At 47.1% G+C, this 27,242-nt stretch overlaps 1 protein-coding gene across 20 annotated transcripts in view; it reads left to right on the top strand.

Annotated features, from left to right (window-relative positions):
* The window catches only part of CYRIB (CYFIP related Rac1 interactor B), a 154,607-nt gene that overhangs the window by 20,020 nt on the left and 107,345 nt on the right, over positions 1-27,242 (top strand). For 19 of the 20 annotated variants that reach the window (XM_070221802.1, XM_070221806.1, XM_070221813.1 and 16 more), the window contains exon 2: positions 20,939-20,991. In XM_070221802.1, the coding sequence (XP_070077903.1) occupies positions 20,939-20,991 (53 nt within the window). Of the gene's footprint in view, positions 1-20,191; positions 20,278-20,938; positions 20,992-27,242 lie in introns of those variants that run through there. The other variant, XM_070221807.1, reaches the window with a different exon arrangement.

The following is a 27,242-nucleotide window of genomic DNA, read 5'->3' as shown; positions in this document are numbered from 1 at the left end:
AGGCAAAGGTGCTGTGTCTGCCCAGGGGACTCCTAACCCTGATGGGGGACCTGCAGAGAAGAGCCGAGGTTGGTGGGATGCAAGGATTTAGCTAGGCTCAGTGAGGGCTCAGCATAACCAAACCTGGGAGGTGGCAGGTGTTACCATGGGCGGGGGCAGAGCGTGGTGGATGAGCAGTCATTATGGATGATCCATATGCTAGGGGTCAGGGAACACTTTCTGTAAAGAATGAGATGGCAACTATTTAGGGTGTGTGGGCCATATGGTCTCTGTTGCAACTGCTCTGCTCTGCTGTGCTAGTGTCGGAGCAGCTGTGGACAGTCCTTAAAGGAGTGAGTGTGGCTGTTTCCAATAAAGCTTTATTGACAAACACAGGTAGTGGGCCTGATCCGGCCCGTGAGCTGTGCTTGGCTGACCCCTGTTGTACACCATGCTAAGGAGTTTGTATTTTGTGTTGCGATTATGGAGAATAGATGTACTTCAGTTGCTGATAACCATAAATGTCCAAGGATAGGGCAGCCTCTAGGTGGGGTTTGATCTGGGCCCTGGCTCATTTCTTTGCTGTTCTCTCAGTTCTGCCCTCCTGTGTGAGCTTCGTCCTCAGGCTGCCTCCCTCGTGGTGGTAACGTGGCTTCCGCAGTTCCAGCCTTCACATCTACTTCTCCTCCCGAATTCTTATTGGATCACCTTAGGTCATGTGTACACTCTGGAGCCAATCACTGTGGCTGGTAGAATGCTGTGTGCTGATTGGCTTAGGCCTGCGTTCCCACTTCCTTGAATGGCTCCCTGTGACAAAGGGATTAAGACCACTGGGGCTCCTTGCCTTAGTCCAGCCAGTGGCCGCCTGGAAGGGAGATACGGTCAGTCCTGCCCAAGCTGCGTGACTGCTGCCCAATGGGGGAGGGTGGGATAAGTCCATACACGAGAGGATTGAAAGCAGAAAATCCATGCTGCCAGATACACCATTTCCAGAAAAATCACACTGGTGACACTGTGGAGAAGAGCCAGGCTAGAGGCAGGGACGTCATTAGGAGGTCGTTTCTGAGGCTGGGTAGCCGGCAGTCAGGCAGGGGTGCTGGACCTTGAAAGGAGAGAATGGATCTGAGAACTGTTCAGGGGATGGAGTTGACAGACCTCGTGACCAATTTACTGTGTGCGAAGGCGCTGATGGGGAGGGAGGGAGTAAGAAAGATAAAGTTATCAAGAAATGCCAGTTTCTAGCTTGGTAACAAGTATAACTAGATGAAGGACACATTGGTAAGGGAAGATGTTGAGTTCTTTAATGAACAAGGTGAATGAATTAGAGGGTGCCTTCACCCAAGGTCACCTTCCTTGCCCACCCACAACAGATCCCACCTTTGATTTTTAGAATTTAGGGACAGCCAGGAAAAGCTGTGTTCCCCTACAGGAAAGGTTGTTCTTCCTCCTTACCCTGTATTCCTTTTTGCCCTGGCTGCCAGGAAGCTCAGAGCCAAATTTGTGCTTACTCACAGAAGCTATAACCAGCCCTTAGGTTCAGTCTATTTGCATCATTTCCATGGTCATTTTCTTTTTCTGTTTATTATCTTCATGGATCCTTTTTTATGGCAAGCTCTCTGAGCCCTCTTTTGGAAAGAGGCAAGGTATAAATAAATGAATGATAAAGAAAGGAGGAAATAAGGACACTGTGTTGATCCAGAGCTCTGAATCTCTGTTCCTTTCAGAAGTATTGGTCTGAGTTAAATTCTTCTAGTCTGGGCCAAGCTGGCTGATCTTGGACAGTAGAAATTTTAGGCTCCCGGAGGATGGGGAGTGTGTCACCCTCATCTCATCCTCCGATATTTATCTCAGGCTGTTGCATACTAGGTGCTTATGAAATGTCTGAGTAGCGCAGTGAACTGGTGATGGCTGAGTCATATGCTCCCTTTCTGAGTGGGGCTCACGGGTAGCCAGCAGGCTTGTTTCTTCCTCTTTGACAAGTGGGCAGGGTGCTGGGAGGGTGTTTTTCTCTCTCTCCAACTCATTCTTCAGACTGGACCTGATCTTCTGAAGGTGTAAATCAGATCATAAAGTCCCTCTGCTTAAAACCCTCAATGGCTTCCTGCTGTCATTTAAACACTAAGCAAAACCCAGGGTCTGAGGACCCGGCCTCTGCCTTCCTCTGAACTCCGTGCTGCCTCTCTGCCCTTCTGGGCTGGCTGCAGCCCCCCAGCTCCTGTCGTTCCCCAGAGATCTGGGCTCTTTCCACCCTTGGCGCATGCTGTTCCCTCTGCCTGGTCCTGTGTCCCTGGGTCTTCACAAGGCAGATGCCTCCTTCCTCGGTTTCCGTCTTTCCTCCTCTGACAGTCTTTCCTGTGGCTCTCCCCTTTGCTCCATCTGACACCCCATCCTTCCCTTCGTAGCCCTCCTCTCGACTCGTAGGTAGTGTGTGCGGTTCGCATGCTGGTTCTTAGGTCTCCTGCACCATGGTGAAGGCAGAGACCACATCTGTCTGCTATTTGCCTCGGCTCCCCAGAGCCTGGCACCATGTGGCGCTTGCTCAGTAAATGCACATTGACTGAAACTTGGCTGGCCATCCATCCCTTCCACCACTGTTTATTGAGTGCATACTAAGAGCCAGCAGGCACTACACTAACGCCTAGGGAGGCAGCAGAGAAGGAGAGCCGCCCTGGCGGTTTCATTTCAGCTTTGCTGTCTGTTCTGCCTTTAAACGATGTGGTGTTCTTTTTTTTTTTTTTGCAGAGGAAGAAATGCTCTGAGCTAATATCTGTTGCCAATCTTCCTTCTTTTTTCTTTTTTCCTCTCCAAGCCCCAGTGCATAGTTGTATATTCTAGTTGTAGGTCCTTCTAGTTCTTCTACGTGGGATGCCACCACAGCATGGCTGCTAACAGATGAGTGGCATAGTTCCATGTCTGGGAACCGAACTCGGGCCACTGAAGTGGAGCACACTGAACTTCAACTGCTAGGCTCTCAGGGCTGGCTCACCATGTGTTGTTCTTTACCTATTCATTCATATACGTGTGTATACGTGAATATATATGCATACATACATGCACACATACATGCATGCATGCATGTATGTGTATATGAAACATTTACTGAATACCTGTGTTCTATATATAGGCTTTTATATATATAAACATGTCTATATATAAAACATGCATATATATGTATGTACATGTGTATGAAAACAGGCATTTCTCGAATACCAACTGTATGCTACAAATAAAAGCATGTTTATATATAAAACATGCACCTACAGTATATATACATATACGTGTGTAGGTATCTATACTGTGTATATATATATGAGCATGTGTGCATATATGTGCATATGCATCTGTAGATATATGTAGATATATGTCTATTGTATGTATAGTAGGAGAGCACAGCCTAGTAGAAGAGATGGAGAAGATAACAGCCTCTGGAGGGAGTGCAGTGTGGTGGGCAGGGCCTGAAGCTGAGGAGACTGGGCAGAGAGGTGACCCTCGGCAGTTACCGTGAGGCGGGAGCGGAGAGGGGGTGTCAGGCGTGGGTGTTCTGAGCACAACCTGCCGCCAGAGCGGGACTCAGTCCTGGTTACCTTGAGAAGGATGGTCTGGCCGTGCTGCCTGCTGAGGGCGTGACTCGAGTGGCTCCTTACATGTTGATTTAGGTGCTTGTCAAAATCAGACATCGCCTGGGATGAACTTAATTTGGGTTCTTGTAAAATAATCAACGAGATGGGAATTTCCGAACTCCGAGAGACTTACGTCCGTGCAGACATGAAACTTCTCTTTTTCCTTAGAATTGACACTGGAGTGGGGACCGGGGCTGGGGGAGTCAAGTCAGAGAGAACTGAAGACGTTTCTCCTGCTCTCCCCGCATCCCCTGCCTCATCTAGAACTTGACCAGTCATCCTGGTCCTCTCGCCGGGATCTATCGTTCTCTTGCCCCATTCCCTCCTGGGTCTTGAAGCCAAAATGAGGACCCTTTCACTTCATTGATGCTGCGTGTGGTCCCCTAGGACGGGGCTCCCCAGGGCTTCTTCAGCTTGGGGCTTCTGGACGGGTCACCTGTGTGAGCCCTGCATGCTGGCCACATCCCACACTGGCTATTTTGTGTCTTCGTAACAGCTTTATTGAGGTATACAGTAGACAGAGTAGTGGCCTCCCAGAGATGTCCATGTCCTACCCCCCAGAACCTGTGAATGCATTGCCTTCCCTGGCAAGAGGGATTTCGCAGATGAGACTAAGTTAAGGACCTTAAGGTGGGGGGATTCTCCTGGATTATCTGGGTGGGCCCAATGTGATCACAAAGGTCAGAGTCAGAGAAGGAGGTGTGGTGATGGAAATGGAGGGTCAAAATCAGAGATTCAAAGATGCTACGCTGCTGGCTTTGCAGATGGAGGAAGGGGCCACGAGCCAAGGAATGCCAGCAGCCACCAGAAGCTGAAAGCCAGGGAACAGACTCTTCCCTGAGCCTCTGAAGGGAGTGTGGTCCAGCTGACTCCTTAATTTCAGCCCAGGGAAGCCCACTCTGGATTTCTGATCTCCAGAATTATGAGATAATCCATTTGTACTGTCTTCAGCTGCTACATTTGTGGTAATTTATCACACCAGCCATAGGAAATTAATGAAGGTATATTTTGCATACCATGAAATCTATCTATTTCAAGTGTACAGTTCAGTGATTTTTTTAGTCCCTTTACCGAGCGGTGCAGACGTGACCATAATAGAATTTTAGAACCTTTTCATCACCCCAGTAAGATCCGTCCTGTCTATTTACAGTTAATCCTTGTCCCCACGCCCAGCCCTAGGTAACCGCCTATCTACTTTTTGTTTCCATGCATTTGTCTATGAACTTGCCTTTGGGGCATTTCATATAAGTGGAGTCAGATCATATGTGATCTCTGGTGTCTGCCATTTACTGAGCGTAACGTTTTTGAGGTTCATCCACGTTTGAGTGTATCAGTACTTCATTGCTTTCGATTGTGGAATAATATTCCATTGTACGTAGACACCACGGTGTTTCTCCAGTCGCCCGTTGATGGACGTCGGGTTGTTTTCAGTTGAGGCTGCTGTGAATAACGCTGCCGTGAGCATACGTGTGCCAGTCTTTGCGTGGACATAGGTTTTCATTTCTCCTGGCTGGATACCTAGGAGTGGAATTTGCTGGGTCGTGTGGAGTTTCGAGTTTAACTTTTCGAGAAACTGCCAAACTGTTCTCCAAAGGGGCTGCACTATTTTTCATTCCCACCAGCAGTTTGTGAGGCCTCCCTACACTGGCTTTTAATTCTCTAAGGATGGTGGCTAGCACAAGGGGCTGAGCACACCTACGTGCCTGTGTGTGTGTGTACACGTGCACGTGCACGGGCAACGTGTGTTCGTATGTGCACACCTGGAGAACATTTCCGAGGTCCTGTTTCCACTGTTTGTAATTGGCTGTAGCCAGAGGTGGGAGGAGAAGAGAGAAGAAAAGCTTCTCTCTTTCTTTTCTGGGCTTTGAAGAGGTAAGCAGTTCCAGCAGCTTCCCCTGCACCCCTTTCCCACCCAGCCCCCCGTAGAAGCTCCACAACTGAATAAATAAACAGTCTGTTGGGGTTCTAGATCGCGATGCTTGGTCCATCCTGCATTCTCTCATCGCCAGGTTCGTTTGGGGCATTTGTCGAGATTTGGGGTTTTGGCATTGAGTGAGACCTGATGTTGGTACTTTTAATATAAACAAGGAGGCAGAAAGTTCAGTTCATCAGGACACTTGGACAAGTCGAAGGCTTAACTCGGTGTGTTTCTTCTTTGCCCCAAGCAGGCCTGCCACCACATTAGCACAGCCCCATCCCCTAGTTCCAGTTTCTTCTCGTGAGTTCTGCTTTCCCCCCACGTCTGAGCAGGTCTAGACTCCTCCCTGGGTGGGGTTGCGGGCTGGGCATAGACACAGAAGGTTCCGTCTGTGCATAGACGTCTGCCCTAGAAGGGGTCGGGGTGAGCGGCCCACCCCACGTGGGGGCGTGATGGGCGGGCTGAGCTCCGGCGGTGAAGCCTGGTGGTTCAGTGCGGGCTCGGGCGGCAGGCAGGCCCCTCTCTGTCCCTCAGTGACAACAGCAAACAGAACACAAGTTACTTGTGGACAGAGATTGGTCAAAGCATCTCGCAAGCATGACATATTCTATTGATTGTATGGTGGGAAAGGGCCATATGGACTTTGTGACTGACTCTGAATTCCATTTGATTCTATGAGGAAACAAATGAGCAATGTCGTGGTGCCTGTGTGAGGTTCTCAGGCCTTTGAGGAGAAACTTGACCATGGAGCTTCTGGACTATGCTCGGATGACCAGGTTGTAGAGCTGGACCCCGGAGCTAATAGGGCCTGGGGCGCATCTGAGCCACGGGTGGTTGGTCCTCAGGCGGGAAGGCAGCCACCTGACCTTGCCCCAGAGAGGGGTGTGGATGGGATGGTGTTGGCTGGGCTGAGCCGAGTCTCTGAGGATCGTGGCCTGTAGGTTCAACAGTTGACGGGTGGCAGGAAGGGAAAGACCCAGCGAATCTGAGGTGATAGCCTGGCTCAGCAGAGTGGCCTAGCCCTAGAGTAGAGCTCAAGGGCCTCGAACCCTGTTCCGTGGATAGTTCAGTGGCTGTTCAGCCATTTTCGAAGGTGAAGAAACTGAGGCTCAGAGAGGCTAAGTGACTCGTCCAGGGCCACACAGTGAGTGAAAGGAGCAGCCAGAAATTCAACTCCAGGCTGTTTTTGAAATCACTGTCACCTTGCAAATTGAGATTGATAAAATTAATCTCATCTTTAGAGATTAGTGAGATATAAACCAAACAACACAACACCAAGCAATGAATGAGCATCCTCATGACAACTTGGCTGGGTCCAGGAGAGGGTAGGCATTTTCACAAAGCACCACCACCACCCAGGTCCACATTAGGAAGTAGATACTGCCTGTCATTGCACAACCAGCAGCTGTTATTGTCTGCTGCCACTCTTGGTGTTGTTTACGGGCCCTAGAGAGGGTGAGAAACCACATGAAGCCGAAGGCCTGGAAGGCTCCAGTCACCCTGCCAGGAAACGCAGGGACCCCATTTTTCAGACACCCGGCGAGAAGTAGTGCGAAGAGCAGAAAATGCGTACAGAACTTCTCGTTGGCGGACCTTGCTCCGTGAGCATGTATTAATCAGTGTTGTGATACAATAAATTAAAATGGAGGGAGTTATTTATGAACGTCAGGGGGAGAGAGCAGAGAACCCGGTCTTTGTCCTGGCACGCCTGCGTTGTGAGTGTGACTGTGGGGCGTCATTTCACTTCTCGGAATCTCAGTTTCCACTTCTGTAAAATGGGAAAGTTGCACCAGACGATCTCTAACATCTATTTTGAAATGAAACTCTTTGCACGTTGCAATTATAAATGCTGTCAGTTCATGGTCAGTGTGGAGAGAAGTTTTAATCGTATATCTTTTCCTGTGGCTTTAGATGAAATTTATGCCGTTCAAACCATTTCAAACAGTCTTAATTTACACAACAAAGGCTTATTCAACCCGGAGCCTCTTTCTGTCTCAGGTGGGTGTTAGGAAGCTTTGGGGAGGGTCTTGATCGTCATGAGGGGGAAGAGGCTGTGTTTATGAGGTTCTTGCACATTTACTTAACCCCTTTGAAGAGCAGGCTTTGACCTCAGTGGACACAGGATGTGGGTTACAGAGCAGCAGGGGTCCCTGTTGTCCTCAAAGGGCTTATGGTGTCAACTGCGACTGTGAAAACACCTACCGTGTGGAAACATTGCTCCTGTCAGAGTGCACAGTTGCCTGGAGCTGAGAGAGCCTTCTGTGTAGGTCCGTGTGGCTGAACTAGAGGGTTTGTGTGGAGAACACAGGGCATCGGGCCGGATGATGCTGGCTGTAAGGTGTGTTACAGGAGCTCGCGTCACCGTCTGCAGGCAACGCCAGCCACTGAAAGATTTGTATTAGAAAAGGTCCTTAGTGGCAGCGTGGGAGATGGAGGACGAGACTGGAGTCTGGGGGTCCACCTGAAAGAGGAGTGTTCTGTTTGCACAAGTGGAGGGCTGAGGGCCTGCGGCCAGCCTCCCAGAGGCCATCAACAAGCCGCCAAGTCCGATGAAATGGCAGCCAGGGCAGGAAGCAGGGCCTGGTAGCAACCAGCAGCTTCTCCTTAACTCACTGAGAAGTGTGTTAGTTGGGGCTCTGGGTTGCAAGTGACAGAAACCAAATTCAAGCTAGCTTCAGTTTAAAGAAGGTCATTTATTGTGTCACGTAACCCAGCAGTCAGAGGTCGTGGGTCCGGGGCCTGGAGCATGCTGGCTGGGTTTGGTCTCCCTCCGTCCTTGGCCTTGCTTTCGCCTTCTCATTTCTCCAGAGATCTCTCCCTTAGATGGGATTCGGGCTTTCACCCTCTCATGTTAACAACTCTGTGGGGGGAACAGGCCCCCCTTCCCAGGTGGCTTCAGCCAAAGTATAGAGAAAGCTCTCATTGGCCAGTTAGGGTCACATGCCTGTTCTTGAACCGGCCATTGGTTCTGGAAGATTCTGTGCTTTGACTGCCCTCCCCTAGGTAATATGCTAGCCTCTGGAGCCCGTGGAGGGGAAGGTTAGGGGCTGCCCCATGGGAAAACTGGGATCGTAACCAGAGGGGTCGTGGAGGTTGGGCAGGCAAGACGTCAGCTGTATCTTGCAGGGGGTTTGGCGCCCACTTTCCTTTTGCCTGGTTAGGGAGGCCTCTATCGCAGTGTGACCTGAACTCAGATGGAGTGAGTGGCCTAGAGGGAGGGAGGTACCGTGGTTCTGTGGCCTGTCCTTGGTGCCACTGCCACATGGAGGGGTCTCTCCTCCTCTGCCTCTCTCTTCCTTCAGCAAACATTTATTGGGGCCTTGTCCCTCTTCTGAATCCCTCAGAACTTTGTCTGCGTCCTTCCTGCCCCTTCCCCATGCCCAGGGATGCCAGTCAGAACATTTGACGTTGGGCACTCCTTAGAGTACTTTCTAGAAGCTTCCACAGTGTCTTGACATTCATTCTTTCCTTGCTGGATCCTGGGGAAGATCTGGGAGTGCTGGGGGCGGGCCGCATGGGGTAGGGCTCTGGACAGCAACTATTTCCCAATCTGTTTGGAAGTGTTTCAGTCTTTGAACAACTGGTACAGCCAGGCTGGCGTGAGGCAGCTGAACGCTTCCTGCGGGTTTGAAGGCTGTCAGGGTGGGGCTAGAGTAGAATGTTCCTCGCTTCCATCCCCCTTCCTCTCCACATGCACACCCGAAAATGGTTTCCAGTGGGCCTTTCAGAGAGGGAATGTGCCATTGATTTTTGTGGAGGTCGATCGAGAGAAGCCGGAGTGATTGCTCTGGAAACGGCGGCCTCCCCCTGCCCACCCCAGGCTCTCGGCTGGCGCTCTGCGGTGGTTCCAGATCGACTGCCCTTTCCGTAGAGGTTCGACCAGGCCACCTCTGCCCACACTCACTCTCTTTGCGTCTAAGCATTTATTTATTTTTTTTCCTGTGAGCAATTCAGGTTTATAGGCCTTGGAGAGTGTGCCCATATTTGATTTTCATTAAGGAAGTCTGGAATGAGGAATAGAAAAAGTTACTTCTCATTTATTATTTCTGGAGGACCTGGGGGTGGATAGATGGTGCCACATGATTGTCTCCAAGAGAGGCCAGGCGAGGGAGCGTGGAGTGGGTCAGGGTGCTCAGGGGGGGCCCATGGGAAGAGAAGAAAGTGAAGGAGACAAGAGGGGGCACACTTTGCAGGCGCTTGTGGGCCAGAATCGGGAGCGTGGAGCAGGCGAGGAGAACGGAGCCCTGAATGATACCTACCACCTGTTACTACTTCCTGCTGGCTGGCCATCTGATCCCGTTAACTGATCTCAGTAATCCTCACCACGATCTTTAGCGGTAAAGAGTATCATTTCCATCTTACAGCTGAGGAAGCTGAGCCCAGAGAGGTTAAGAAACGTGTCCAAGATCACCCAGCTACTAATTGGCAACCCGCATGTGTCAGGCTCCATAGCTGTGCTAAAGACCCCACGAACTGTTTTGAGGATAGGTGGGGTCCTATAAGTTAGAGGCCTGGAATACTGAAGATTTTATCCTGACTGGCAGAGCCTGTATCTGGGCTGTAAGAGGAGAAAAAAAGGCATGTGGGTGGGGGATGGTGGGGGATGCGATGGGCATTGAGCTGGGGTAGAAGGGAGAGACTGGGCTCAGGAGCCCAGAGTTCCTGTCCCAGCCCTGCCCCCAGCATCATGGGGCCTTGGTGAGTCATACTGTCTCTAGGAGCTGGTTTCCTTTTCAGTGAAATGAGAGCAACAACCACAATAATAGCGTTTATTGTGGGCTTCCTTAGGGCTGGGGCCAACCCTGGGACACTGGGACAGAGAGGTGCGTGGATTGGGGCTTCCGCCCTTGGGTGCTCAGGGTTTAGTGGGAACCGAGGAGACTGCCCACCAGGGCTGCACAGGAGACAGTGGGTGGGCAGGTGCTCTGCCATTTGGGGTGGGAGGGAGGGGAGCAGCTGGTGTCCCAGCTCTGGCTTCAGGGCCCTGCAGCCCTCTGACTGTTGCCCCTGCAGCCAGAGGGAGGGAGCCATTAACAAGGGGACTTCCTCCCCCAGCCCTGGATAGTGCCTCCCTGCCAGTGCTCATCAGTCTCCCTCCCAAGCTTTCAGATGAAAATTACCGAGTCCCCAGCTGTGCAGCCCATTCACCTGGGAGCTTTCTGCAAACACCCCGATTCTCCCAGTTCTGGGGAACACTGTTTTAAAAAGCTCCCCGGGTGATTCTGATCTGCAGCTTGCTGCTCCTGGGACCCACCGCCCATTCCTGCCCAGGGAGTGGATTCGTTAGGGCTCTAGGGCCTGGGAGAGGCTCCGGGAGGATGGGGACTGTGCAACCTCTGGGCTCCCCTCTCCCGGCATCCCGACCCAGAGGGAGGGAGTGGGGGCTGCCGCCCCATGGCACTTTCCAATGGGGCACCTTCTAATGGCACTCGGTGTCAGCCAGCCGCAGGCCTGGTACAGAAATCGCAGCGTGGCGAGCCCAGCAGGACAGCCATGCAGTTCAGAAACAGAATTTAAACCGCATGGGGATTTTTGGAGATCTGGTTGAATTGATACCCACTCGTGCATTCTTTTGGGTTCAGAATCAGACTCTTTTTTAGCATTTTTACATAGATTTGGTTTAGCTGCTTCTAAAAAAAACCCTATTTCTTGAAGTTCTGCTAGGGGCCAGCCAGTCTCCAAACATTGTCTCATAGTACATTTGTAAGAATTACAGATGAAGAAACAAGCTTCCCCGAGAAGTTGTGACACATTAGCAAAGAACGGAGTCAGGATTTGGACCCAGGTCTGTCTGGCTCCGAAGCTCGTTCCTGTACACAGAGATGGACCCTGGTTTCACATACAGTCGTGCGCCGCATAACGATGTTTCAGTCAACGACGGACCACATGCGTGACAGTGGTCCCATAAGATCAGTACCGCAGAGCCTAGATGTGTAGCAGGCTGCACCATCTAGGGTTTGTGTAAGTACCCTCTGTGATGTTCGCACGATGACGAAATCACCTAGTGACACATTTCTTAGAATATATCCCAGTCCTTGAGTGATGCTTGACTGTGTGCAAAACCAGAGCTGTCGTCCATTACAGGAGCCACTAACCACATGGGGCTATTTAAATTGAAATTCATTAAAATTAGGTAAAATAAACTCGGTTACACTAGCCAGAGTTCAGGTGCTGTCACCACATGTGGCTGGTGCTAGCGTTTTGAACAGCGCTGATATAGAACATCTCTATCGTTGCAGAAAGTTCTGTTGGATGGTGCTGAGCTAGAGTGACCACAAGGCACACACAGGGCTCTGGGGCCGGGCCTGTATGCCTGAGGATGGCGAGAGGAGGGGGAATTGGGAGCAGGCTGTGTGACCCTGTTGGCGACCACCAGTAGAACAATCAGCCATCCTGGTTTGCCGAGGGCTTTCCCGGGATTTGAGACTTGCTTTGCTGAAGCTGGGAAATTCTCCGGCAACCTGGAATGAGTTGGTCTCTGTGCACTACACAGTTTCCATGTAGATAGCACTACTGGGCTCAGGCCCAGAACAAAGGGTTTAACAAAGAGTTACTCAAAGGTCCGGGGAGCAGCTAGTTGGATGAGACGACGTCATTCAGATAGAGTGGGAGGAGCGCTCTGAGAAAGGGGAGCACCAGTACGATGTCCCCAGCAGGAGCCCCCATCTGGACTGAAGGCTCCTTGAAGGGGCACACCTGACCTGAGAAAGGACACCTGGGGAGCAGTTAACCAGGTGAAGGACTTTGGAAGTGGGAGGAAGCTAATGATCATCCCTGGGTATTTAGGATTTGGGGAAACTGGGTAGCTGGTCCCAACTCTGCTATGATCCTACTGTCTGACTCACAGGCTAGGTCCTTTCCTTCCACGTTTCAGATTCTCTCACCTCTAAAGTCAGGCAGTTAGACCAGATGCCCAGAGATAATATTCTGTACCTCTCCCTATGTCCCTTTTTCAAGTAAATAGTGATACATCTTTAAGGGTCACCGTCCTTACACTGAGAAGCTGTTTGATGATCGCCTCTCCGTTATTTCAGAAACACTGTCTTTACCTTGCTTGTCTGTTAGCCAGCTTCTTCCCATTTCTCTCCTTTAAAAAGGGAAGGGCTAGAGCTAGCTTGCAGGGTTAGGGTTTAACTGAGACAGTATCAAGTCTGGCACACAGTGACTGTTCAGTGCACATGGTTCTTTTCCTTCCTTCTCCACCTTCCTGTTATGTCTCTTAAATCAAAGGGGTGCTGAACTGGACTTCTTGAAAAAGAAAGAAGATCGCTTACTAAAGTACACAATAAAAATTAATATTGTTAGTTTAAGGAGATGATTGGTTAAAGCTTCAAACTATTTATATGTTAGGCACCCTACTTGCTTGTCTTTCCCTTCCCCCTAAAATCTCTGAGAATTCTTAAGGTTAAAGGCAAATTTATCATTTGGACATAGAGTTGCAAGTTCCACAGTTTCCTTAAAAACATTTGTTTAATATATAAGCAGACCATGATGCTATGGCAAAATGCAAGACGTGTGTGTGTCTTAAGCTGACATCAGCCTATGTAAGGAGAGTGCTGAAGCAAAAGATATAGAAACCATGTTTGGATTTTATCCTGCTTCAGAATTTGATCCTGAAAATGGCCCATAGTTCTCGGAGGAACGCAAAGGGAAATGATAATTAGTAGACGCTACTGCTGAGTGTTGTCTTTGAAAGGGAGCTGCCTGGTGTAGTAGCAGTTTCTCCCCAGATCTCAGGCCCCGAATCCAGGAGACAGGTGTGCTCCACCTTTCATGGTCCTTCAGCTTAGAGGGTCATGATCTCAGGGAAGATAGGATGTGAGTAAAAGAGGCTCTAGGGGTCATTATTCCTTCAATGTCAGTATAGTAAAATATTCGAAATTAGCCTTGGCTACTTTGGGGTAGAAAAATCCAAGCCAGAGAATTTTTATATACTTGCGGTGGACCCTACAATCAGTGATGTCTCTCAAAAGAATCCCAAAAGGTGTTTGGGATTCCCATCTGGGTGGCGGACATCATTGAAAGTCCGAAGTACTTTGTTGTTCCTGGTATTAGGATTGTAGAAAGTTGATATATTTTTAAATACATGTGTGTGTGCGCATACAACCTTCATATATAATTCTTCATGTTCCGAGTGTATTTTGGGGGTTTTTGCAAATAGAAGTAAAATCTCTGGTTTTGCAAGTAGAAGCAATATTGCTGAAGATAGTGGGTCCTGTTGTCCGGTAAGAAGAAGATTGTCATGGCTAATTAGCACCAGTTATGATTAAGAAATTAAACTGCTGGGAATGTGTTTCAACGGACACTTCCTCCCCTCCCCCCCAATATGTTAGCTTCTTTTCTGGACCACATACTTGGCAAATAATAATAATACAAGTTGACAGAGCCGTGGAGGACCTGGGTTAATTGAAAGGGACATATTCTGGATGGATCGGGGAACACTTTAGAAATTCCAGCAATGGGGAGGGCTCCTCCAAATGCGTTTATTTTCAGGCTGCATCCTTGGTTCTTTCTGGTCCTGGGACAATGTGGGGAGATGGTGCCCGCAGTCCCATGAGTCCATTCTCTGGGGATCCCCTGAGAATCTCTTCCGGTGGCAATTGCAGACATTGCAATTTTTCTGACGGCAAATGCAAATGATCCAAGACAAATTGGAATCACCTGTGTGAGGCCTTCCCCACAATCATCTCTTACTAGTAATTTAGTGCTTGGGCGACCAGAGTGAGTTAGAAAGAGAAGTTTTAATATGTATTCAGGTAGTATGAATGTCCAACTATCCAACATACTATACACATTTAAGTTAATAGTGTAGAAACTAAAATGAATATTTCTAGTACTAATAATGGTAATATCAGTAATAGTAATAATAATACAAGGTGCCCCCCCCAAACTGCTTATGATCTCATTGAAAGAGTCAAGAAAAACATCAGATGTAAAACAAAATGGCAAATGATTAAGTGATGGGAGTTGGGAGGAGAGTATGATTGATGAGAATGGCAATAATCTTAACATTGTTATCCGCAACTGTTTCTCTCCTTATTTATTTATATTTACTTATTTCCTAGGTTCTGATTTTAAATATTTAGGGCTGCCACTGTGACCCTATACTTTGTGTTTCTTTGTTGCCCCGTAGTTGCCTTTGTCAGAGTCCTTGTCCCCTTGTGTGCAGTAGCCAATCCACATGCTCCCCTGAGTGCGAGATCCTGGAACATGGGAACCGTGTCCTCATCTCCATCTTCCTTGTGCCTTTGAAGCTGCCTGGCATGTGACAGTCAATGTTATATTCTTACTGAGCAGACCAAGCCGTTGCTAGCCAAAGGCCCGTGTGTGATCACTTTTGGCCTTGTTGTCTTAGTCCCTTGGGGCTGCTATAACAAAATGCCACAGGCTGGGTGGTGTGTACACAGCAGAAATTTATTTCTCACTGTCCTGGAGGCTGGAAGTCTGAGATCAGGGCGCCAGCCTGGTCGGGTGAGGGCCCTCTTCTTGTTGGATCCGCAAGTGGCAGAAGGGGTGAGGGAGCTCTCTGGGGTGCCTCTTATAAGGGCACTAATCCCATTTGTCAGGGCTCCACCCTCATGACCCACGCACCTGGTAATGCCCTCACGTTGGGGCTTAGGATTCCAACGTGTCGTCGGTTCTGGAGGGACACAAACGTTCAGACCATAGCACTTATCATTCACGTATAATATACCTACAGAGATGTGCACATCATGATTATTTTTGGATGTGTGTTTTTGAGTGCAGTTGATTTAAAACATGAAATGGGAGACTTTAGGAGATAGAAGGCATGGGGAAGCCAAGCATCAGGTGTGGGCTGTGGAAGGGTCTTGTGATAACGGGCATGCGTCCAGAACCGAACCCAGCGGATGCTCAGCGTCCCTGTGGGATGCCTCCTGTGCTCAGCACAACGGGGGAGAGATGAGGGCTGCAGTTGTTCATCCGAGCAGGGCAAAACAAAAGATTTGGGAATGTTCTTAATAAAACCTCCCCATTTTGATTAAAAAATTGTATTTCTTTTTTTAAACAGATTTTTGGTTTCTCAGTTGTAACTGAGGGGTAACGTGAACTCACATAAGAATCCCCTTCCTGATTCAGGCTCGGGGGGCAGTTGTAGGGAAACGCTGGACTGAGAGACCATTTTTAACTAATTGCAGTGTTAGCATTTCCAAGTCACTATGGAAACCGCTGAGCATTAAGAAGTCCGCTTTCGCAGTACCCCCTTGAATGGGTAAACTAGCTACCTGGGCAATGATCACATTTAGTATTTTCTCCCACAAAATTATAAAGAAGAATTCATTTGCATAAAAGTCTGCTTTCAGGGGCCGGCCCCGTGGCCAAGTGGTTAAGTTTGCGCGCCGTGCTTCGGCAACCCGGGGTTTCACCAGTTCGAATCCTGGGCACGGACTTGGCACCGCTCATCAAGCCATGCTGAGGCGGCGTCCCACATGCCACAACTAGAAGGACCCACAACTAAAAATACACAACCATGTACTGGGGGGCTTTGGGAGAAAAAGGAAAAAATTAAAAATTAAAAAAAAAAAGTCTGCTTTCATAAGTTTGTTAACCATTGCCCTAGTAATTTTTTACTTCATTGCCAAGTCCTCCTAATGGTGTCAAATAAATTTCAGCCTAGTTAAGGAGAAATATCATGAATTCTGACTAATAATAACAATTATAAATAGCTAACATTTATTGAGTTTAGTATAAGCCACTGTTCTGGGGGAAAGCTTTATTAAATAAGTGATTAAGAGTTGTTGAAAATATTACAGAGCTCTTGTAATTGAACAGGATTATGGGTATACGTTTATAATTTTAGTAACAGGGATAAAACGAATCACGGCGAAGAAAAAACACGTGATAAACAAGCCCATAAAATTACAAGATGAATTCGCTGAGGAGCAGGAGTAATTATTTGGATTATTTTTGTTTAATTACCATTTATTAAGTGTCTTCTGGGTCACGGGCACTGTTAGGTACTTTTACGTCTGCTATTTTATTTAATTACAATGAGTTCCTCACTTCCAGATCGGATTTCCCGTGGGCTTCCTTTGACTAATGAGTTATTCTAGCTGCTGCTCCTCAGTGCCGTTTGCACATTACAGTCACCTGGGGAGCGTTGGAAAACTATGATGCCGGCGTTTCATCCTTAGGGAGTCTGTTTAATTGTGCCGGGTTGGGACCCAGCAACAGTATTTTAAAAAAATTTGCCTCTCTCGCCCGTGAACCCTGGTTAAGACGGGGTGAGAACCACTGTGTGAGACTATTTGAGATGTTATTTCGCTTGCAGAAAAATACTGACTTCAACTCTTCAGCGATAAGCAACTCTTGCGAATTTCAGGAGCAGAGTTCGCTGTGCCGGGTGGAACAAGCCAAACACCTGTTTTCCTTTGTTTCCTTTCTGGGATGTGGGAAGTGCCAGAGTAACGGGTGAAGGAAGCAGGCTAGGAAATGTTGCCCTACGTGTCTCAGACCCAGAATTTCCAGGTGCGCTTAATTTGTCGCCTGGTTTTGCCCTGTGGTGTTTATCAGAAACATCATGCCAGTGACTTGCATAATAAGTTGTTTTTTTTAAGAAAAAAGGACTCTATTTAAGGAACTTCTACACCAGAAGTAATTCTCTTAATGAAATACATACACAGGTATCCAGTACAGATCTGTGAATAAAAGCGTCTAAGAGGACACACAGAATGATGGGGAATTCTTTTGGGGGAGAGGTTAGAGGTCGAAACGGCTTCTTCAAAAATCGTCTTTGATGTCATAGTAAAGTTGTTTAATATCAAAACATTACAGAAAAAACAAGAGAGAATTAAGTGGTTTGGGGAGCTCAACTTTTCTTTAAAAATTGCTGTAGCCTTAGATCATATGGTAGAGAATTAGTCTAAAAAATGATCCATAATCAAAAACATATCCGGTCTCTAAAAAAGTTCCAATCATCTCCATAAATAGATTTGCCTCGATGGGAACTTTTAGTCCTGCCTAGAAAATCCCAGGAGTCGTGGAATGTGGTGTCACTGGTGGTCGGATAAAGGAAGGCTTCCGTTAGACCTGCTGACATTAAGGTTTTCTCCTACAATAAGCCATGTTTCTGGTACAGGTGACAGGATGGCCTTCCATTTAAGAACGTTGTGCCCCTCTTAAAAACATTCTATCTCATTTGCTAAGAGACCTTGGCAAGTCCTATCATTCTTCTGGACCTGGGGTTCTTCATTGGTGTAATGAGAGGATTGTCATTTTCAGGCTGGGCTTCGCAGAGGCCCTGGAGTGGCATAGAGAGCCCCGGGGAGGAGGGTTGAGTTGGCACAACTCTGGGTCTCGGGGTGTCCGGCCCTGGCCTCAGGCAGAGCTGCTGTATGTGGGGGCGGGGCTCTGGGTAGCTGTTCATCTGTAGAGAGAGGAAATCAGTTCAGTTCGGCATGCATTTTTGAGAACCTACTATGCGTGAGGAAGAGTACCAGGTGCTGGGGACACCAGGATGACCAGAACACAGTGTCAGCCTCCAGGAAGATTAAAATGTCCCAGAGGAGACAGACAGGCACCCAGATGATTCCAGCATTTCTTCAGCTAGGTCAAGGCGGGTGGGAGAGGGAAAGACCGATGGTGTTTTTGGAATCAAATGACCAGTAGAGGACAGCTCCCTCCTTGAGTCACTGCCTAGTTACTCCCGAGGGGAAAAGGAAAAGGAAGGACGAGGGCCCATGTGGGATGGCTGGAACCTCCCTCGTGCGGTGGCATGGACTCAGAGACTTCGGCATGCTGGCAAAAGGGCTGTCAGGGAAAGACCTGGGCTCTCAGGAGACCACAGAGTCCACCCAAGGGCTGGAGGTCGCCTAGTCTGGGCAAGCTACCCTAGCGAGCCCACCCGCCTACATATCCAGGCCCATCTCTCTTCCTGCCTCTTGTGCTTGACCATGTGAACCAGCAGTTTAGCCCGGGCCTTTGCACGTGCTGACAATTCTGCTTGGATCCTCTGCTGCCTCAGCCGGGCATGTTCTAACTTGTCTTTTAGTTCTCAGCTTAGATATCATCTCCTTGGGGAAGCCTTTCCTACATCCATCACTTTCCATCCCGGGCTGAGTTCATTAAATACCCATTTCTGTGATTGCCCAGCAACACTGTTGTAACGTTTTTTCATACTCCATTGTAGTTGCCTGTCTGTCTGTAATTGCCTCACTAATCGATCACTTAACCAGGTCCTGTGGCCCAGTGGTTAAGTTTTCGTGCTCCACTTCGGTGGCCCAGGGTTTCCCCGGTTCAAATTCTGGATGTGGACATGGCACCGCTCATCAAGCCATGCTGAGGTGGCATTGCACATGCCACAACTAGAAGGACCCACAACTAGAAATACATAACTGTGTACCGGGGGGCTTTGGGGAGAAAAAGGAAAAAAATAAAAATAAAATCTTTAATCAATGAGAACTCCTAGGTGGCTGGGATGGTTTAATTCATGGAATTATCTCCACATGGAATCATGTCACAATGCTAGCACATCATAGGTGCTCAGTAGATATAATTCTTGAATTAAAGAGTGTCCTCATTTGACAGCAGAGGCTGCAGGAGCTCAGAGAGGTTCAGTGACTTGCCCAAAGTCACACAGCTCTGAGAGACTGAGAAGAGGTTGGAGCCCATGGTGTGAGTCTAAAGAGGAGACAAGATCAGATCCGGTTTCTAGAGCTATAGACCGGGTTCTCTCTGCCCATATCATGGAAGTGAAAAAAAGTCACCCGTTTTGAGATGACCATTTTTCTTCTAGGGGAGTCATACCCTGCCTCCTGGGTTTGTCTCTAAAGTGGTACTAAGACCAGCTTATTCTTTGTGTTCTTAGAACAAAACCGAAAAAAAAGAGTCTTGTGAGAGTGAGTGAGTATACTTTTTCTAATTTGTAGGACTTTTGCCCAAGGGCCTCAAATTTTTCCCAATTGAACAACTTGTCCCCATTTTCTATTTTGTAAATCTGATCAAAGAATCAGAAAGAAAGAAAAAAAAGATTCTTTTTGTATCCGGAAGACAGCAAGAGGAGGCAGCAGAACTGTAATCATGGTTCTGGGCGTGTGTGCGTGTGTGGTGTGTGCATGCACACCCACGTCGAGTGTGGGGCGTGTTGCACACATTTGAGGACATAGCTTGTGAGTACACTTAGATGATTCTTAAATTAAATCCCCTCTTTTTTTGGCCACTGAGCAGTTCTATGGTTATGACTTAAAAGGGAATTTTAAACCACACTCGTGTGACAACAAGAACAACAAAAAGGAAACCCGTACAGTCATATGTTGCATAATGATGTTTCAGTCAACAACGGACCACATATACGAGGATGGTCCCGTAAGATTAGCGCCACAGAGCCTCGCTGTGTGGTAGGCTGTACCATCTAGGTTTGTGTAGGTGCGCTCTGTGATGTTCGCACAATGATGCAATCGCCCAGTGACACACTTCTCAGCGCGTGTCCCCATCCTTAAGTGACGCATGACTGTCCTGGCAGACAAAAGAGGTGGCAGAAACAGCAGTAATGGTTGAAATGATCAGCCGATAGACATCTCCCACGACAATCAGGCTTGGCCTCCAAGCCTTCTGTGAAGAAAACGAGGCTGGTTAAGTGGCTTCCGGTACTTGCAGCACCCGATGAAAAGTAAAGAAAAAACACTAAGGTAGCTGCAGGTTTAATCAAAGGAGAGGCCAGGAAAAGACATTGTTTCTCTTTCACACAATAATAAGAGTGTCTAGACACTTCAGACCTTGCTCCTGTCTTCACACCAAATGCTGGTGAGTGTGTTTGAATGGGATATGGTTTAACTCTGGTTTTATGAAAACTCCCTTTGATTCATAAGTTTTTGTCCCTGTAAGAGATTTCGAGGGTGACAAGGATGGTGTATTGTACGTGTTTGTTTTCCTTTCTCTGCAGTGGAGAAACCTAGAACAGGAAGTGATTCAGGCGTAGAATGACTGAGACTAGGGCAAACTCAAGTTGAGCCGAGTGTTTTGCTGGGACCAAGACTTCTTGCTGTAGCTTAGAGTTCCGGCATCCTTTATCTTCGAATTCTGAATCTGAAACAACAGTCTGGCCCAACCTGCTCTCTGTGGGACAACTCAGTCCAGCCAAACGGTCCCTCAGTCATAGGAGTTTGGTTTGGGTCTTTGCTCTTTACTTGCTGTGCAACCTGCAGCAAGTTACTTAACCTCTCTGAATATCCACTTCTTTGTTTGTAACACACAAGACTATTTTGAATATTAAATGAGAAAAATGTTTGTGAAACATGCTGTGTAAACTATAAATGGTCTGAAGAAATATTATTTGGAGTCGTTATTCCCAGACTGTGTATCTGGTATGGGAAAAAATAACAGTGGCTAGGATTTATGGGGGGTTTATTGTGTGCTGAGGACTTACTGTAACTTGCTGAATCCTTGCTGTAACTCTATTTTACAGGAGAAGAAACTGAGGCCTGGAGTTTGAGTAATTCGTTCAAGGTTACCAAGTGGGTAAGTAACAGAGGCGGGATTGACCATGGCCGGCTGGTTCCAGGGCTGAGAGCTTCGTCTGAATTGTCTTGTTCAAGCTTCACAACAGCCCTAGAAAGTGAAGTTCAAAGAAGAGACGTAATTTGCCCAGGATCACTCCACTAATAAAGGGTTGTCGTCGTCTGTTTGGGCTGCTCTAACAGAGTACCATAGACGGGGTGGCTTATAAACAGCAGACGTTTAATTCTCACGGTTCTGGAGGCTGACAAGTCCAAGATCATGGTGCTGGCAGATTTGGAATCTGGTGAAGGCCTGCTTCCTGGTTCTTTTTGCTATAACCTCACGTGGCGGAAGGGACAAGGGAGCTCTCTGGGGTCACTTTTATAAGGACACTAATTCTATCCACAAGGGCTCCCCCTTCATGACCCATCACCTCCCAAAGGCCCCACCTCTGAATGCCATCACATTGGGGGTTAGGTTTTGGGGGGACACAAACAGTCTATTGCAGGAGTAGAGTTGGGATTCACATCTAGCAGTCTAGCTCGAGAGCTGGTGCTGTTGACCTTTGTTAAACTTGTCACTCTTGTAAGACCCCTCATGGGAAACCAAGTCTATGAGCCTGGGTACCCTCTGCCCCCAACAGAGCACTTCCCTTGTCTGCTTCTTCTTTCCCTAAGTTCCTGGTGTCCTCACTCACTGGCCTCTGGAGAGGATTAGTCATAGAATGGTGACCAATTGGCACAATGTTATGCAGGAGGCTCTCATGCATGCTTTTCACTTTTAATTGAGGTGTAACTTACATACTTAATCCTACCTCTCGATGAATTTTTAATATGTTACACCCATCTAGCCACCACCCGGATCAGGATAGCTCCCTCAGGCCCCTTTGTAGTTAGTACAGCTCCCTGGAGACAACCACTCTTCTGACTTCTGGAAGTCAAGTCCTATCTGTCATATCATAGATTCTTGTTTCTAACACATCCAGATCCGAATATACTTGCTCAACAAAAACAAAACAAAGTAGAGATAAAAATAACACTTTATATCACGTGGGTGATCCTGTCTTTCCACCCATTGGGCATCTCTCTTGGAGTGAAGAGGAACGGGAGGCACATCTGCTGTTTCTTCTGTTGGTCTTTGTTCCTATGGCTTTTTAGAGTGTGAGCATCTCGTGCCATTGAGTGTGTTTCTCATATTTATAGATTTTAGGTATCATAAAACATGGTCCTGAGCTCCAAGCCAGCTATTTCTTCTGGTGCTTAACATAAGAAACCCAATTAGATGCTGAAGGAAAGACTGGTTGTGTCGTACCTAACAAGAGAGGGTTTTGTCGGTCTCCATTATGAGACCTTATTATGGGATTTTCAAGGAGCGTTTTGACTCCTTTCAGTTTTTGTATTACGTGCTGACTGTAGGAGCTAACCCAGGAGTACAAGGCAGTTGTAATGTGGACAGAACTCAACACGGGTAAGTGGTTCTATTAGATTTGGTGACCTGGAGCACTTCTGGCAACAGGGTGGACCTAGCTGATTTGTGTGAGTCCTTCCTGATATGAACATGGAGTTGACTGAAATTAATAATTATATCTAGGGGAGCTCGTCAGAAAGGGAAGTCCACAACTGTCGAACATAAAGAGAGAAATCTAAGCCAAATGGTTATGTGAGTTGAAGCCTTGGCAGTTTATGGGGCTTTTGCGCCCAGGAATAGGCTGTAGAGCCTGGGGGTGAAGGTTTTTTTTTTTTTTTTTTTTATAAAGATTTTATTTTTTCCTTTTTCTCCCCAAAGCCCCCCAGTACATAGTTGTATATTCTTTGTTGTGGGTCCTTCTAGTTGTGGCATGTGGGACGCTGCCTCAGCGTGGTTTGATGAGCAGTGTCATGTCCGCGCCCAGGATTCGAACCAACGAAACACTGGGCCGCCTGCAGCGGAGCGCGCGAACTTAACCGCTCGGCCACGGGGCCAGCCCCAAAGGTTTTAAGTCTAGATGGAATTGAGCCCCCAGGAGCCTTAAACATCACACTTCTTCCTGAAAAGGGGCTAGAAAAACTCCACTCTTGGGAGAAACAGAGAGGAAGCTTGCCTTGAGTGGACAAAAGTCACCAGCAAGACTGGGGCTGTACCATATGTGGTTGTGGCATCTCTATTGTTATTTTCTGTGAGATATGCGACCCCCCACGCTGAGAAATTACATAAAAACTGGCCTAGGACCATGGAAATCCCTAGTGCAAACATAAAATTGCTCCATGGGGATATTTCAACCACCCAGACCTAACAGGACTCCCACAGAAAGAACTACCTCCTCTGAAGATGAGTTCACAATTAAATAGTATGAACTATTCAGGAAGTGAACTGCTTTGAGTTGAAAGTAATAGAACCATGTAAAAGTGACTATAAAATAGTATGTTTAAAATGATTGAAGAGTAAAGATGATATCAAAAATGTAAAGAAAGATGAAAAAAGAATAGGTTGATTGGAAAAGCAGCCAAATTGAAATGAAAAATGGCCCTTGACGTTAAATTCAACAAAAGAGTTAACTGACAGATTAGACATAGCAAAAGAGATAATTAGTGAACTGGAAGATAATAATAACAGTTTACATCTGTTAAGTCCTTAGTATGTGCCAAACACTGTTCTGTGTACTTGTATTAATTCTAATCTTCAGAACAAAATTATATAAGGAAGGCATTACCATTATCATCTATGTTTTACAGATGAGGAAACTGAGGCATAGTAGTTTAAGCCATTTGCCCAAGGTCACACAGCTGGAGCTGGGATTGGACCTCAGGCTGTCTAGTGTAGCCTAGAGTCTGTGTTTGTGATTACTATGCTTTAGAAAATCATCAAGAATAAGCACTGAATGATAAAGAGATGGGAATGTGAAAGGATGATAGAGCGGCATAGAGGAGAGAATGAGAGGGCGTTGCTTATGTTTAAATGGAGGGACTAGGAGAGAGGCAGTATTAGTAAGGATTAGATGTCCCTGCAGATGTCCTCCAGCCCTTAGACTTTTTCACAAGAATTCGTGACCATATCGAGGGCTGAAATATTCAAAGAAAGGTGGCAGAGCCTCAGTTTCCACTGTAGTATACATTGATGTGCTGATATGTTTGACAGAGGTCTCTCTAATTTGTAGCATTTGCTGATTTCTATGGCATAAGTACTTTCACCATGACCACTTTCAAACTACCCACATGATGTAACTGAACATGGAATTGGGAAGAGATGTGCACAGTCAACTCTCTTGAGCCAGCGTGAGCTGGCTCAGCATGCCAGTGGCTCTGTGTGTTCCTTCTGTTTTAAACGCTGATCTCCGGGTTGTGCATCCAGGAATGCAATTTTCAGGAAGTAGTAATGTCACCAATGCCACCCATGGTGGTCTAGTGGTTAAGATGCTGTGCTCTCACCGCCGTGGCCCGGGATTCATTTCCCGAGCAGGGAACCACACCATCTGTCTGTCATTGTCACACTGTGGTGGCTGCATGTTGCTGTGATGCTAAAAGCTATGCCACCGGGATTTCAGATACCAGCAGGGTCACCCATGGTGGACAGGTTTTAGTGGAACTTCCAGATTAAGACAGACTAAGAGAAAGGACCTGGCCAACCACCTCTGAAAAAAGTGGCCATGAAAACCCTGTGAACAGCAGTGGAGCATTGTCTGATAGCCACAAGATGAGAGGATGGTGCAAAAAGGCCAGGCAGGGTTCCACTGTGCTGCACACAGGGTGACTAGGAGTCAGAATCAACTCAAAGGCACTAACAATGACCAAAAACGTTAATATCATATGTGATATATCACAGGGGCAGGAAGAGACAATGGGACAAGAATGGAGCTCTGCCTCCTTTCTTCTCTTGTATTTAAAAAACAAACATTTTGTGAATGTGGGTGGAGAAACTGGCATACTTATTACACTGTTGGTGAGAGTGAAAATGAGTATAATCTCATTGAAGGACAACTTGGCACTATCTCCCGACATTTTAAATGCATGTACCCTTTGACCTGCAATTGCACTTGAAGGATCTCGTCTTATAAATCCTATCTTTCCTATAGTTACACATGTTGTGTGTGAAGATATGTGTAATGTATGTTCATTGCAGCATTGTTTGTAATAGCAAGGCCTTGGAAGCAGCTGAAATGTGTGTCAACAGAGGATTGATTGAATGAATTATGGTATATTCTTACAGCAGAATACTGGGCCACTATTTAAGAAAGTAGGTCATACTATGAGAGAATGATCCCCAGGATATATTCTTCTTTTTTTTATTTTTCCTGCTTTTTCTCCCCAAATCCCCCCAGCACATAGTTGTATATTTTTTCTTTTAGTTGCAGGTCCTTCTAGTTGTGGCACGTGGGACGCTGCCTCAGCATGGCCTGATGAGCGGTGCCATGTCCGCACCCAGGATCCGAACCAGTGAAACCCTGGGCTGCCGAAGTGGAGCATGTGAACTTAGCCACTCGGCCACGCAGCCAGCCCCCAGAATACATTCTTAAGTTAAAAAAGAAAGGCAATATATATGCAGAAAAGTGTATGTGGTATGCTTTCACGTGTGAAAAAAAGAGGGAGGTGTGAGTACTTATGCACACCCAGCCACACACTCACGTGTTTGTGTATGCATAGACTTGCTGAAAGGACACTGGAAAAGAAGGTGGTTATGGGTCTGTTGACCTCTTGAAGAAAAAGCCTAGGTGATTATGGATCTAGGATGGATGGAAGATATCTTACTACATATCCTTTTATATTTTTTTGAATTTTTAAGCATAAGCATGTAATATTTTTTCTTTTAAAAACAAACTACTGTGGGAACTTTCAACATGAAAGCCCCTCTTATTTTGGGGGGAGGTTGCTAATTTCCAACATTTATTGAGCACATGCCGAGCACCAGGCACTTCTGGTGCTGTCTGGTTTAGTCCCCACATGCCCACATGCTGGGGGTCTTTCTGTTGCTGGCTCTGCCTGGATCCTAGTGGTTGCCTGGTCTGTGTGTGGTAAATGGTCATCCCATTTTCAGGAAGAAGGGAGGTAAAGTCTTTGTGCTAAGTCATGTGGCATGCAAATAAAGGAAGAGGAATTCAACAGTGATCTTAAAAGTATTTTAGAAACAGCGGAAACCCAGCTGCTTCCTAGAAATCCCAGTTATCTGGAAGGCATCTCAAGCCTTTCTCACTCCTGCCACTGATCCCTGGCCCCTCTCTTGGGACCACATGGAAGTGTTCTGCCAGTATTAATTTTTCCAACGGTAAGGTTCTTTGCTCTGGGAAGTTGGAGCTGTGTTTCTGGATCCAGTGAATCGCCGATGTGTTTAGAAACAACAAAGGCAAGGAGAATTTGTCCTGTGGTGTCCTCCTTTTCTGACTTATTTTATCTTCTGTTGAGTATGCATCACCAAAGGTCTGAGACACTAGCTCTGTTCCTTTAGAAAGACCAACCTTCAGGGCCTTTCTTAGCAAAATAGATGTTGCTGGAGGGGCTTCTATTGTTGTTATTGTTTCCTGCGATCAGTCACATTTCTAATGCATCCAAAATGTTTTGTGGAAACAGAGGCTTTCTTCTCTCTCCTTTTTTATCATTTGGTCATAAATTCAGTAAATAGGTTATTCATCTTGAAAGGGCCGTTTTTAGGATGCTGTTGTGATTTGATCAACAGTAATTCAAATGGGCAGGAAAACTGGAGTGAAAACTTAAGTCTAGAGAATCAAAATAATAAAAACTGACCCGAGTATTACTTAAGAGTGTCATATGGTGTGTAACATTGCGATGAGATTCTTGCAGGTGAGTGCTGTTGACCTTGCCAATTTGCTGTCTCTGGAGATGCTTTTCTGTGGGCTCTTCAGAGAGCGCCCTTGACCCCTTTAAGTACCGTTGCCCCGAGTGCGATGTGAGGTGTAGTGGTTTTTGTTTACTGTGAGATGGATGTGGATCAACAGTGTTATCTTGACTCCTCCAAACAGCAATTCTATCTTCTCTGCCTGGATGCAGATACAGAGTAGATTTAAATGCTGTTTCTTGTGTGAGGCCTTTCCTGACTCTCCCGCTCTGTCTTCCTATTGCTCTGTGTGGTATTTAATTAAAGCAATTATCTTTCAATGATTGTAGTTGTTTGTAGCTCTCTCCACATCAGACTGAGTGCCAGGAAGGATGGCATGGATCATCTCGCATCATCTGTGCAGAGCCGGCATGCAGCATATGTCACAGCACTTCAGATTTCACTAGTCAGGAATCTTTTGACCTCGAAATAGAACCCCAGCTTGAACTGGCTTCCATAGAAAGGGAGTT

The sequence above is a fragment of the Equus caballus genome, chromosome 9 (assembly GCF_041296265.1).
Source record: "Equus caballus isolate H_3958 breed thoroughbred chromosome 9, TB-T2T, whole genome shotgun sequence".
NCBI lineage: Eukaryota > Metazoa > Chordata > Mammalia > Perissodactyla > Equidae > Equus > Equus caballus.
The sequence above is the reverse complement of the archived record's forward strand: the minus strand, read 5'-3'. Positions and strand labels throughout refer to the sequence as shown.